Source organism: Apis laboriosa, unplaced genomic scaffold (genome assembly GCF_014066325.1).
Source record: "Apis laboriosa isolate Shangri-la unplaced genomic scaffold, ASM1406632v1 scaffold34_cov151, whole genome shotgun sequence".
Lineage (NCBI taxonomy): Eukaryota > Metazoa > Arthropoda > Insecta > Hymenoptera > Apidae > Apis > Apis laboriosa.
This window is the reverse complement of record NW_025222928.1, coordinates 8,803,714-8,818,856: the sequence shown is the minus strand read 5'-3', so window position 1 is coordinate 8,818,856 and position 15,143 is coordinate 8,803,714. Positions and strand designations below refer to the sequence as shown.

Below are 15,143 nucleotides of genomic sequence, written 5' to 3'. Positions count from 1 at the left end.
TAATTTAATAGTAATAAGAGTAGTAAGTAATTCATTATATTGTTATAAGTGCATTTTATATACAATATAAAATTTTTTATATTAAGACTTTATAAATTCATTTATAATTAAATTATAAAATTATTATTTTATATTGTTTAATGTTTAATGTTTATAAATAATTTAATGTAATTTAATGTTTGTAAATAATTCAGCATTTTTCTGAATTATATTTATATAATTTCAATATATTCACTTAACCTTTTTTACTTATATTAAAATTAATAATTAATTATTATCTTATTTTTTTTCAATAATAATATATATTTATTCATATTAATATATATTTATTTTATATATTTATTAATATATATCATTAATTAATTAATATATATTTATTTAGTCTTAAAAGCTATGTTTAAGAAATTAAATTTATTTTAGATTAGTACTTATTTAAATTAATGTAAATATTTTAAATATAAGTATATAATTTTAAATCTGCGAAATTTATATAATTTTTTATTATTTATACATTATACAATATATATAATTTATAAATAGTCATTAAAAGGATTATATATATTTATGTAATTTTCTGTAGAAAACGTTAATTATATTTTGTTGTCCTATATACTATAACGAGAAAATGAAACTCAAGATTACAACTTATATTTAAAATAGGTCGTATTTTTTAATATAATTTAATATAAAGCCAAGTTCATGCATAATAGCATATAGTATATATATTAGTATATATAGTATATATATTGTTGATAACTTCACGCCAATACTAGTTTCAACGACGCGTATCTTAGTAATCGTTTATGATAATTTTTAATATTTAAATTTATGAAATATTCTTATATTGTTTTTCATTATAAATTCTTTTTTTATACATATTTTTTTTAAATTTTATGCAAATCAATTTATACTATATTGAGATTTTATTTTAATCTCGATTTATCAATTTCTTTGTCAACGATAATGAATTTTTATATCTGTAATCTGAAGTGAGTGAAATTTATTGCAATCACATTATAGAAAAAAAAGAGAAATACAATCTTGGCAGTGAGTAATAAACGTGAGAAGAAGAATATTAAAAAAAAAAGAAAGACAGAGATAAGTACCAAATTTACGGTACTATTGGCAATTGCGTTTGTGTGTGTCTTTATGGCATTTGTGTCAAATTTAGTAGAAGTGTTAATTATACAACTACTATATTCATAATGGATTTTAAATAAATACTAATGTTAAAAAGAGTATCATTTAGTGCTAATATCCATGTATATATATTTAGATATATATATATACATATATATCGAAGAAATCTCATGCTGAAGAATTTATGAAAATAATACATCTAGGAAATCTGTTTAGAATTTGAACTTAAGTTTTGTCCATACAATTCAAGGGCGGTTTATGCTGCGCCATCAAGCTTTACTGTTTTTTTATTTTTCTGGGTCCTTCCTCTCGCTGAATTCGCCCATAGGAGGCGCTTTCAATGATCAGTACGAAGAAGAGCGTACGAGAAGAACGATGTTGTAACTAACGGCCAAAATGGAAGAGCAAAGCGTTCACAGCAGTATCAGTGATATAAATAGTGAAGAGGCAGTTAGAAGTGAACGTAAGTTCACTAACATTTTAATTTATAGCATTGTAATTAATAATTGATATATGTATGTAGTTAATTCATATGTATATCAGAGGTACTATTATGAACTAACCCTACTTCACTCTTTATCAAAACTCACGCGAAGATGCTCGTGTCTTATATCTGTCACTCTTTCTGATTCATAGATAAATCAAAATATCTTATTATTTATTTTTCTGTTATCTAATTTTATATTATATTTTAAATTTTACGCGGGAGGAATGTCAACAGTTTTTTACAAAATTGGCCTTGACTTATTCTCCAAAATTACGTCAGAAATGAACAATTTGTTAAATCGAAATTCCTTTATGAGCTTTCCTACAATTCGTTATATACTTGTTTTGAATTTACATTATCTTTAATATTTATCTTCATGTCATTTTAAGGTTAATTACATATGTGAATAAACTGCTGTCATCTAAGATAGTATTATTTACTATTACATTATTTCTGTCGAATATTATACAATTTTGTAAAATACCATATTTTTATTATATTTGCTAAACAAGATTTATTTAAATACTTCAAAATATATCATTTAAAAATATTTTCATGAGCTTATATTATTAATCAATAAATAATTAAAAAATAACCGAAAAATTTCATTTTTTATGGATTATATATTTTAAATTTTATATTATTTTTTATATCTTATATCTTTATTATTTTTTAGTTTATATTTTTTTAATTTGAGCAGTTTTTATATACAAAATTAAAATTTGGAAAAATTTTATTATTTAATTTAGAATTAATTATATTATGTATAAAATTTTTAATTTTATTTTAAAATTTATATTTATTAAATTCTTATTTTTTTAAAACTCTAATTATATTTTTTAAATATTTTTTATTATTAAATATTAAATAAATATAAAATTTATTTATATTATATTTTTATTAATTTAATGAATAATTATAAAATTTTTTTATTATTATAATCATTCCAAGTTATTTTTTTCAAATATTTATCTTTTTATTAAAAATTTGTAGTGCATACAAATACAAGCAATCTTTATTTTGAATTACTCATTATTTACATTTATATACATCTATTTATGAAGATATTTAAAATACAATAGTAAAGAATATTAGAGAACTGGTATTTATATTATATGAAATAAGATTAGACATGGAATAATAGATGTTTATTGCATCCATATCTTTTATATGGACATAAAAGAATTATACTTTTAGTATCTTATACCAAATTTATGTATTTATTGCCTTTATGATTTATTAACCCTGATTATAGTTGAATCAGTCACAATATTCTGTCTATGTACACACTTTAAAATATATTTCATATATTTTAAAAATTTATAATATTAATAATTTGAATTTGACAAAAATAACCATAAATTTTATGATTAATTTTACTATATTTTATATTTATGTTATTATATAGATATATGTTTATATATTTGTAATAATTTGTAATTGTAAAATTAATTTAAATAAAGAAATAACTATATATAATAAAGAAAATTTAAATAATTTATTATTTAAGTTAAATTAATTAATTTTTTAAATTAAATTTTAATTAAATTTTCATAAATAATTTTGTTAATAATAATATAATAATATTTTAATAATAATTAAAAATAAAATTTATATATTTTTTGATTGAATTCCAGTTATGATTATACCACGTAAGAAAAGGATATGTTTAGTTGGTGCAGCTGGGGATGATCCTGCACTTGGTGCTGCTGCTCAGCAGTTTAGTGTACCTGTTCTTAAATCTGAAACTGGTTTAGAACATGTAGAAGACACAACATATTGTACTTATTTTATATTGAAAGAATTTGAGGGACCTGAGTATGATGCTCTTCATAAAAGTGCACATAGGTTCGTCACATTTAATTTCATGTATTTTCTAATGTACTGAAATATAATCAAAAGAATCTGACTTTTGGTTGATTTAATTTAACATATTCTAGAATATTGGGACCTACAGCACTGCTGCAGTTGGCAGAAAAAAAGGACTCATTACCTAGTATTAATAGACCAATGTATACACAAGCCATGGTAGGCACAATAGTAGTGTTTACTGGATTTAGAAAAAAGGATGAATTGGTTAGTTTTAAATTATTTTATATTTTAATTTATTGATATATTGTATATTATAATCATAGTAATTTTAATTTTGATTTTTACTATTCTAGACGAAGTTAATTAATATGATTCATAATATGGGTGGGAGTATAAGAAAAGAAATGGGTGCAAAAGTGACGCATCTCATTGCTAATTGTTGCGGTGGAGATAAATACAGATATGCTGTTACATTTCGAGTCCCTATTATGTCAATGGAATGGGTGACAGCATTATGGAATGCCAAAGACGACATTTCCAATTATGGAAATAATGAAGAATTGGTAATATTTATGTTAATATTTATATGTTAATTATTTATAATATTATTATTGTATTATTTACTTTTGCTATATAATATTAATTAAATATTTAATTTATTATATTAAATATTAAAAAAAATGAATTTTTAAATTTTAATTTTATTGCAATATATTGTTTTTTTTTTTATAATATAGATTACTACTTATAAGTTAAAACCATTTTTTGGTGCAAGAGTATGTTTCTTTGGTTTCCCTGAAGAAGAAAAACGTCACATGTGTGAAGTTTTGCAACAACAAGGTGGTGAATCTACAGAAATTGATGATCCAAATTGTACACATGTGGTAAGCTTATGTAATAGCAATATTTTATATAATATTTTGTAAAATATTCTATGTTTAATTGATATTATTCAACATATAATATAAACAAATACTACATTCTTTAGGTAACAGATATAAGAAGTCATCAATACAAGAAATCAAATAATACTTTTGATACGCTACCTAATATTAAAAATCCAAATTATATTCCACATTATTATGTAAAAACAAAACCATTTTCCTTTACTTTTTACAATCCATATACTAATACAATTCCTAATATAAAAATGATAAATTCTTCGCATATTACTCATATTAGTAATACAAAATTGGATAAAAAAATGAGTACCAATCATTGTCCATATTGTTTATGTTCTTATATTTCTCAACATCTTGAACAGAAAGAAAATAAACATATTTTAAATGATATTAGTCAAGATTCAGCAATTTGTATGGATGATAATTTATATGATTATCCAAATTTATCAGATAAATCTTGTAATGTATCTGAATTTTCTATAGAACGATCTGATTCTGCTGTTAATATGTCTAACATAATACAAGTAAATAGTACAAATGCATTACAACAAAACAATTTTCCTGTTACTAATTTATTAAAACAATATGAATTAGAACTCAATGAGTCTTTTTCGTATGATTCACCTACACCAATGACAAAAAACAAAAATTGTTTAAATACATGTAAATTGAGCTCTTCTATTTTGTCAAAGCTTAGTCATTTAAATTTTTCTCCAATGTTTAAACAGTATGTTCTTACTAATCCATGTCAACATATTCTGGAAATGCAACAAAAACAAAAATATACTCCTTTACCCAGTCCTCTTCCCATTCCTGCTAAGGTAGCAAAATTATCAAATCCTGAATATGGTTCAAGAAGTACTTTTACATCAGATGAAAATTATTCAAATATTTATTCTAAAAGTTATACTTTGAAAGGTGATCATATGAAATTGGACAAACAGAAGGACAAACCATTATTTTTGGTACTTTTGTTTTTTTCATGGGATATTATATTATGGAATTTAAGATTAATAACCTACTCTATTAATTGATAAGTTATAAACAAGTAGGATATGGTTTAGAGATGGGAATAAGATATTTTAACGACAAATTAGAAATTATTAAATGTAAAAAAATTATTTATAAATATGTTGTTACATGTAATTCTAAAGAATAATAATTTAAATATAGAAAATTATTATTTTTGTTGATATCTTAACTGTCCGTCTGTAGTAATAACAAATTATATAATTAGTATTTAATTTAATTTTTCATAAATATGTAGTATATGTAGAATATATTTTTATTATAATATAGAAGAATATAGAAGTAGTAGAATTTGTGTGTTTCATTATTTGTGTATTTTATTTGTCTATATTAATTATATAAAAAATTATTATATAAATTACATTAAATTATTATTTTAGGTTGTGGATGAATCAAATGTAAATGCATTGCCAGATTTAGCTTCTGTAAGAGCACATATTGTAAAAGCTGAATGGTTTTGGACGTCTGTGCAAAATGAAGGTGCAGCTGATGAAAAAGAATATTTATTTGAAGATGTAAGTTTATTATTAAGATTTATATATATATATATATATAATAGAAATCTCCATAAATATTAAAAAAGAATAATAGCAATGAAATATTAAAAAGTAACAAGAATTGAATTCTAACTTATTTGAATTCATGAGTTGATTGATCGTTAACTTGATTTTTACTTAAGTTCTTTTTTTTTTAAATGAAGAATTTTTAATCATCTATTTTGTATTTAGTATCTAGAATCTGTTTTGTCACCAACTGTCTCAGCTAGACGTGATAGCCAACAAGCTGCTACTCCAAGTACAGCATCTACAAGACGAAAGCGTAAACGCTTAGCAGAGACTTTATCTAGTCTGGTTCAAAATGGTGCAGATTCTCCAGCATTGCATAAAAGACGATCCAGCATCAGTGATGCAGGACATTTAAGTGTTAGTGGAAGTTTTCTTGATTGCACAACAAGTCCAGACAAACCATTACTTGATGGTTAGTTATAAAAAAATTATCATTTTTTATTAATTTGTTTGATTTATTTATTACATTCTTCTTTGAAAATATTTTTTAATTATAATTTAATTGTCAATCGTAAAATGTTGTTTTGTTTTAATATAATATAATATAAATTTTCTTAACATATCCTACTACATCTTCCCTTCTTTTGTGGTTCATTTATTTTGTTGAATAAATTTATATCTTTTTTTTTATTTTATATAATATGATTATATACTAACAATACAAACAAATAAATTTTTTTAATTTAATGTTGTTAATTATTTATAATATTTAACATGAACCATGCGAAGGAGAAGATAATATAAAATTGAATTATTAATAACTGTCAGATATTCCAGAAGTGGAAGCTGTTAATACGGATAGCTCTAGGAAAAATTTATCACCACGTCATCAAGTTTTCTTAGAATTAGTGCAAACAGAGTCTAATTATGTTGGTATTCTCAGTACAATTATGACGGTAAGATTCATTTCGACGCTAAAATTAGATATTTACTAGAATAAATAATAAATTAATATAATATATAATATGTTATTTACATAACATAACATTGTTAATTTTTCAGTTGTTTAAATTTCCATTAGAAGATCTCATAGATACAACTGGCGAATTATTAAATGGTACAGAAGCTAAAATTATATTTGGTAATTTTCCGCCCATTTATGAAGTTCATAAAAAAATGTTGGAAGAATTGAGATATAGTGCTACTCACTGGATGGAGGACATTAGTATAGGTAATATATTTCTGAAGTTCGCACCTGACCTAGTCAAGGCGTATCCACCGTATGTCAACTTCTTCGAAAATACAAAGGAGATGCTCGATCAGTGTGATCAAAACAAACCACGATTTCATGCTTTTCTAAAGGTTTGTCAGACGAAACCTGAATGTGGCAGACAAAGCTTGAAGGAACTATTAATTAAACCAGTACAAAGGTTACCCAGTATTAGTTTATTATTAAACGGTAAATATATTTATTACAATTATTTAATTAATTATCTTAATATAAAATTATATCAATTAATAATTATTCACATTATAGATATCCTTAAACATACAAATAAAAATAATCCAGATCATAGCGCATTGGAACTATCGATTAGCAGTATTAAAGAAGTCATGACTTACATAAACGAAGATAAAAGAAAAACTGAAGGTCAATTAGTTATGTTTGATATTTTCAATGAAATTGACAATTGTCCACCGCATTTAGTTTCTTCGCATCGATCATTTATTGGCAAATGCGATGTAATGGAACTCAGCGAGGGTTTAAGTGGACGTGGTGACCACTTAGTTTTATTTTTGTTTACCGATACACTCGAAATATGTAAAAAAAGATCAAAGGCTTTTAATTCATTAAAAAGTCCTAATACGGCAAATGGATTGCACACAACTAAATTGAGTCAAGGAAAACCTTATAAACATATAAAAATGTTATCACTTAGTACGATAAAAAAAGTTGTAGATATACGAGAAACGGATGGTAAGTTAGTAATAACATTATACATTTTTATTTTATTTTATTTTTATAATAAATTTAAATAAATTATACATAAATATTTATTAAAAATATATTTATTTATCAAAATTAAAAAATAAAAATTTTGTTTTTATTGTCAACTTTATTTTATAAAGAAAATATGAATTATTATGAAATATATAAAATCGTTAAATATTATATAAATATTATAATATTATAATTATATAAAAATTTATAATATTTATAACAAATAATTTAAAAATGTATAGATTTGTATTTATATGAAATGAAATATAATACATATAAAATCTAAGAATAAATTTAAATAATATTAAAATTATTTAAAATTTAAAGAATATGAAAATATATACTTGCTTTATATATTTATAGAATGTCATAAAGTGTTTGCTTTAATGGTAAGAAGTAATCAAGAATTGAAAGAAAAATTATTTTCATTTACAATTACTGATGAAGATGTAAATAAAACGAATTATTTACGAACCTTATGTAGACAAATGGCTAATACGGTGTGTAAAGCTGATGCGGTAAGTTTTTTAACAAATTTTAATTTTTGGTTAATTATTATATATTATTATTGTTTGCAACTTATTTATTAACAATAGAATTTTTATTATTTGTAGGATACGTTCCTGATAAGTCTTGATTCGCATCAACTTGAAATTGATACAAGTGACGTAGCATTAGGAACATTAAGTAAAGCATTTAAGTAAGTAGTTAGAAACTTAATTGATATTCGATAATCACAAATAATTTTATTTCTCTCATAACTGTAAGTTATTATTCTTATCACATATATAATATATAATGTAAAAGAAATGATATTATGTAATGATAATTATAATAATATAATAATAATACTTATAATATATAAGATGATTCTCATCAGTAGATTTAAAATATTTTCTAATTAATTAAATGTGACAATAATTCCATGTATATAGTCTTTGATATTTGTAAGTTACTTGTCGATGTTATAGTCATTGTCATCGTTCAATCGATATCAATGATATTAGTCTCCTCATTGACAAATCATTATGTACAAAAACGGAGTTGCGGAGATATTTCTTTTGAATTCAATAATAATGAGAGAATCACACTTTATTATATAAGTATAATGTTATTTATATAAATATATATATATATTTTAATGCTTACAGTTTTGTGCAGAAACATTTTTTAAAGACAGATGGATTATAAAAATTTATTATTATATATAAGATTAAATTATATTAGTATTATGCTCTTAAAATAGCTTAGCTTACGATATACTTTTCTGCATTGCTACTAAGTTTTGCTGAACTGTAGCAGTTTCTTTAATATATCTATATTTAGAATATACTCAAAATGAGTTCTTATTGCGTTTTTTATATTTATTTTATATATTACACAAAAATTGATATGAATCTATCTGACAAAGTAGAAATTTTTATAGAAAAAAATATGCATACCTGTGAAGGGAAGAATTATCAGCTGTTCTAAACTGTTTTTCTCCTGTATTGCATGTTAACAAAAAATAATGGGGCGACGACTCGTTTGGTTGCAGGAGCCTATTTCATAATTTTTACCTGGAGTATATGGACCCGTATGTGTTCCTACTCAATAGCATGTGTGAAACCACGTTACATGTCCCACTACCGTCAGTTTTCGCACCAGGCTGATTATCTTTTTTTTTACTTGCTTTGGTCCTTTGATCTCCGCTTGTTTAAATTGATCACTCTCGTTTTCTAATATAAAAATATAGAATATTCAATAGCTTTATAAAAAAATTTGACCAGTTCAAGCGTAATATTTATAATATCAGCCTGTTTAAAATGATTAATATTATGTAATTAAAATATTTAATATATATCTGTTTAATCCTTTGATGATTTTATATTTTATATGAATTTAAAATTTTTCATATGTTGCCAATATCATAAAAATATAATTAGTGATTAAAAAAATAGTTTATTTTTAGATTGTTTAAATATGATTGTTAATATTTATTTCAGTATAATTTTTTTTAACATTTATTAATATTTGTAAATAGATTATTGTTCATTTGAAATTTCAATTTTTTATTTTCTTAAATTTCGTTTTATTATACAAAATTATACATAAAAAATTATTGTTCATTAGTTTGTTATTAATTCTCGTTTGAATATTGAAAAAAAATAAATTAAAATATAAATATATCAGAAAATATTTAAATTTTATTTTTATTTATAATAAACCATCCAAATCTTAACATTAGTGTCATTAATATTATTTATTTGAGCAGTACAATTATATTATAATTATATTATAAAAAATTATATTTTATATTTATCTCTATTTTTATTTTTATAAATTTTTCTTTTTTTTTAATTGTTAAGGGATTAAACATTTAGCACTACTTACAATTATGCAACACTAATGCACTTTGATTATTTTTGTTTTATTTTATATATTATAAAAAAATTTCAATAATTCACAAAACTCTGTAACCTTACAATTAAGCCCTATTTATATATTTTATTTTAATATATGTTTTTATATATGTTTGCAGTTGTGATATAATTTTTTTTTTTTTTGTATAGTTTAGCATGAAAAAAATATCAGAATACTGATGAACTATAATTCAGATTTTGCATGTACATTAAAAATTATTATGGTGTAATATTTACTTGAACTGGTTTATTAAGGTTTGGGATTTTATTTAAGTTTGCTAATTCCTTTGTTTGTCTGAAAATTTATTTTCCTTTTCTTTATTTATTTTTATTAAAAATCGCAATATTATTTGAAAAATTACTAAAATTTTGTGATTAAATAAATGTTTCAAAGTGCGAAAGGAAAATAAAATTTCAACGCTGCTTTTGTCTTTTGTCTAAATACTCAAATTTAAATAAATTTGTAACTACTATTTTTCTTCAGGTTTGCATCTCGTACAAGGATGAAAGTCGGTAGAGCGTTTAGTTCTAACAAAACTCCAAGCAAATTAAAGAGAGCAATGTCAACAATGATGTCACCATTTGGATCAACCAATAGTCTTACACCGGCAAGTCAACAACTTTCACAGATGCGACTCGCTAGTTGTAACAACATTAACGTTAGTTGACAATTTGACAATTTATTATCGCATGCATTTTTTTTTTTATTATTATTGCTTATGCTACTTTTTTATTTCTCCTTGCTTACTTTCATTTCACGACAGGAGATTGTTATCTCTTTTGTACTGAACAAAATAAGTTTAATTTTCTAAAATTAAAATTGTTTTTTTTTATAATTTTTGTTCAATTGTTTAAAATTGCTATTTTTATTTCTATTATTTTACTCCTATTTCTATTGATTTGCTCGAATGCATGATTGTAAATCCATTCTGCTGTTTGCAACATTTTCTTCTTGTACATATTTTGATAAAATTATATGATATTGTAATATTAAAAACTTATTTTACCTTTTGTTTTGTTTATTTTAAAGCATTTACAGATATTTCAGGAAATTAATTTATTGTGCATACATTATAATATATTATTTTCTTATATTTATCTTAATATATTACATTATTTGTTTTTTTATTCTATAAGATATATTGATTCATCCATAGTGTATGTGAATTATATCCTTTTTGCTATTATTTATGCTCTATATATTATTAATGAATAAATTTTCGTTCTCTCTCACGTAAGTATACCGTAATGCATTTATTTTATTTAATTTTTATCGAATAATTCAAATATTTATTAATATTCGCAGTACAATATATAGGAAATTTAACGTCTCCTCTCGTGAAAGGGAGTAGAGAGGAGGGTTGGTAGAATCCTACTTTCAACAGACATTTCAAAATTCGTTTTAGGAATGTGACTTCACACAATGTTTCAACTGGATTAAAATATTTCGCGACACAAATTAAATAGAAAAACTTAAATTTATATTATTCATGATTAAGGCAATTTTCTCAGAACAAATTTATATTCTTTTAAAATTAACTTTGCCCTAATAGAGGCATTTTGTATCAATAGATTTTTTCTTTTTTTTTTCTTTTCTTTTTTTTTTTTTTTTTTTTTTTTTTTTTTTTTTTGTTATCATAGTAAATAGACAACAAGGCTGGATTCCTTTTTGTTCTCTCTCTTTTTTTTTTGTAAAATATATTTGCAATGAAAAAAAATCAGGCATTTTTTTCTTCATAAAACCTATATATACTTGCATGATGTATTATTAGTTACTTTTTATACGAATTTATTATTTTTACTCTTTATTTCTAATTATGCTTCTAATGTAATTTAATGTTTTAATGTCTAAATTTTTTGTTTAATTAATGTAACATTAATATAATCAGTATTGTTGTAATAATTGTTCTGGTATTATTTTTTGCGATTGTATATATGAATAGGATAAATGGAAATTCGTGTATCTTTCCAGGAGCTGGGTAATGGTGGTTCAGGCTCGCCATCTAGAGATGATGTTCTAGTAGCACCTATGTCGGTTCAACCGACACGAAAGGCCAAATGCAGTTCCCTCAGTATGGCTTCATTGAGAAGGTTGTAATTAGTATATCAGAAGTGATGCATTTTCTTTTTTGCTATCATTGCATAACCACGTTTGGTCAATTGTTTATGTGCCTTATAGACTTGTTTTATTCTGTTTTTATTCTGCTACTGAAAAATATTTACAAATATATGTAAGATTTATAAATAATATTTTACATATTAGTATATTCATATTCATACTAATATGTGTTTAAGCGAAACTATTTCATTTTTTAATGAATATAAAGACTGGATTCAAATTTCTAGTACTACGTATGTTTAGATCAATGTAAAGTTCATCATTATTAAATAGACTATATGTAATGTGCTGCAGAAACTGTCGTTTCAGAAAGATATATAATTTAACAAAATGAAATACTCATATTGGTTAAGGCGAGCTTACCACAACATAATTTGCAATATATATTTTGCAAAAGCAGTGCTGTATTCGTGATTATTTCGATTATATGAATATGTGTCTTGTTGGTATCAATGTTTGTATGTATATATGTTTTTTGTGAAAAGGATTCATTTCTATCATCAATCCATATTTTGTACCAAAAGTTTGCAAATGTTTTGTTTTTTAAAGGCATTTTTTAAAGATCATTCATAAGTATTCAAATATTATCAAAACAATAATACTAATAATTGTATCTATTTTTTAGTGTTTATATTAAAATTAAGAGAATAACATTTATAATAGCTTAATATTTAGTTTAACTAATACATATTTATTTAATTACGTTAGATTTTTAGGTGCTGGTTTGCTGCATATAAAATCTTGCTTACTACGTTTTTTTGATTTAACATAGTAAAACATTTTATATATTATTGCCATTAATCATTTTTTTTTTACATTTATTCACCAACTTAGTGATATTTCAATAAATTTGTTTATTGCTAAATTCGATATGAGATATAAAAGCATATTTGATTTTTATTTATGAGTAAAAAGTTGGTGTTATTTAAATTTCATATACTTTCATAGTTTTTTTTGACATTATTTTATTTATCCTTTAGAAATTGTTCAGAAGAAGTCATGCAGGACAAATCCGATCTTTGAAGTGCAGGGAATGAATAATTTGCAGCTATACCATATTTTTTTCTTTGACATCGGCTAAAAGATTTAGTAGAAGTAGAAAGTTTATAATTATCGACGAAAAGATACATCTATGAAATATATAATTTAAATATCGATCTATAAAATTCAATTAATTGCAAAACATTTGTATGAAACGTAAATACAAAAAAAAAAGTTAATTTATAAACTTCAATAAATGAATAGAAAATCTGTGCCAATATAAGAACGATATAGAATTTTATAGAAGAGATGTACATTGCCAGTTATTCTTTAAGCAATTTTACAATTTATATATTAACGATATATCTTATTTAATATCGTGTTTTAATCGTTAATTTTTATGTATTACATGTTTACATATTTAAAATGTCTGTCTCAGGGAGACAAGTGAAATTGGTATAAAATAAGAAAAGAAGCATTATATTTTGTGCTATAATATACATTTTAGAAAAATTGAAAATACGAATATCAATTTTGTGCCATTTAATCTTGTTCTATAAAATATATTTAGCACTTATTACAATAAATCTGAAGATAACTTGTGCTTTTTGAAATTGAAAAAAGTAGTTGTTCATAATATTAATTTATTAAACATTATTTATACAGTTTTTTTTTTTTAAAGCTTTAATTCAACTGTCATGTCTTTTATCATAGCAATTTTAAAGCATGAATACGAATTGCAATAACGGACTATAATTAGATTGCCTTCAGTTTATTATATTTTTTTTTTTATTTAATTCAAAAATTCTTCTGATTTTTATTTTTCTTGAATAATTTTTTTTCAAAATAATTCGTGATATGTTAAAATTGCATAGATCTATGAATGATACAATATTATTGGAAATTGAAACTCGATTTAAAAATAAATATATTTACATTTAATTATTATTTTTTTTTTTTGACAATTATATTTAAATAAAAATTGAAAAAAGATAGATAGAAATGTGGTAAAAAAAAAGTAAATATTTTTTTGATAAACAATAGATCAGATTATATATATATATACATATTTGTAAAAAGCATAGTAGTATATTAACTAGTATATTAACACTTCATTATTGCAAGCCTGTCTATCAACAAGATGTTGAACGATAAAAGAAATTTTTTTCGGTATATACATATTGAATCATGGACAGGATTACATTATTATTATTATTATTATTATTATTATTATTATTATTATTATTATTATTATTATTTTTTATGTTTTCAATTATACGCTTATTGTAGTTGCTGATATATAAAATTTATATTACGATGTATATTAATTGAGCAAAAGTGAAGAGATTTTTAATTCCCATAACTGAACGTATAAACAAAGTAACAAATTTTTTTACTATTCTTCATTCGTTCAACGTTGAGTTAAATAATTGCATCTTATCCTTAAATCGATCTAAGAATTGAAATTTTTTTTTTCTTTATCTAAAACCTTCACTTTTGCTTGGTCAAGCAAATTCATTATTTAGATTGCAAAAATATTATATTGTTTAAACTATATATATAAACTATATATATATATTGTTTAACTATATATATATATATATATATATTCTCTTATCATATGAAGTAATTGATTACATTAATTGATAGCAAATATGAAATATTCGTATCTACAATCGATTATATATATATATATTTTTTAAGTAATTCTTATAATGTGATCTGTATCTATAAAATTGATAAAAAGAACTGAATTTTCAAAT

At 22.4% G+C, this 15,143-nt stretch overlaps 1 protein-coding gene across 4 annotated transcripts; it reads left to right on the top strand.

The window, feature by feature from the left end:
- The first annotated feature begins 796 nt into the window (after positions 1 to 796).
- Positions 797 to 14,228, top strand: LOC122714900 (protein ECT2). Of its 4 annotated transcripts, none has more exons than XM_043936671.1 (17): positions 797 to 1,603; positions 3,265 to 3,475; positions 3,568 to 3,703; positions 3,793 to 4,002; positions 4,177 to 4,323; positions 4,428 to 5,306; positions 5,751 to 5,885; positions 6,099 to 6,348; positions 6,705 to 6,832; positions 6,939 to 7,335; positions 7,414 to 7,854; positions 8,242 to 8,396; positions 8,493 to 8,578; positions 9,416 to 9,508; positions 10,765 to 10,939; positions 12,253 to 12,371; positions 13,380 to 14,228. In XM_043936671.1, the coding sequence occupies exons 1-17, from the start codon at positions 1,537 to 1,539 to the stop codon at positions 13,420 to 13,422; spliced, it is 3,672 nt and encodes a 1,223-aa protein (XP_043792606.1). In that variant the 5' UTR covers positions 797 to 1,536; the 3' UTR covers positions 13,423 to 14,228. The 4 variants fall into 4 exon arrangements, with proteins under 4 accessions (XP_043792606.1, XP_043792603.1, XP_043792605.1 ...); XM_043936669.1 differs by lacking the exon at positions 4,428 to 5,306 and having other exon boundaries at positions 941 to 989; positions 1,469 to 1,603; positions 13,380 to 14,164; XM_043936668.1 differs by lacking the exon at positions 4,428 to 5,306 and having other exon boundaries at positions 811 to 1,603; positions 13,380 to 14,164.
- The last annotated feature ends 915 nt before the right edge of the window (positions 14,229 to 15,143 follow it).

Coding starts and splice junctions, on each gene's coding strand:
- LOC122714900 (XM_043936671.1), top strand. CDS start 1,537: ATGGAAGAGCAAAGCGTTCACAGCAGTATCAGTGATATAAATAGTGAA. Junction 3,704..3,792: donor TTAGAAAAAAGGATGAATTG/GTTAGTTTTAAA, acceptor TTACTATTCTAG/ACGAAGTTAATTAATATGAT. Junction 6,833..6,938: donor TTCTCAGTACAATTATGACG/GTAAGATTCATT, acceptor TTAATTTTTCAG/TTGTTTAAATTTCCATTAGA.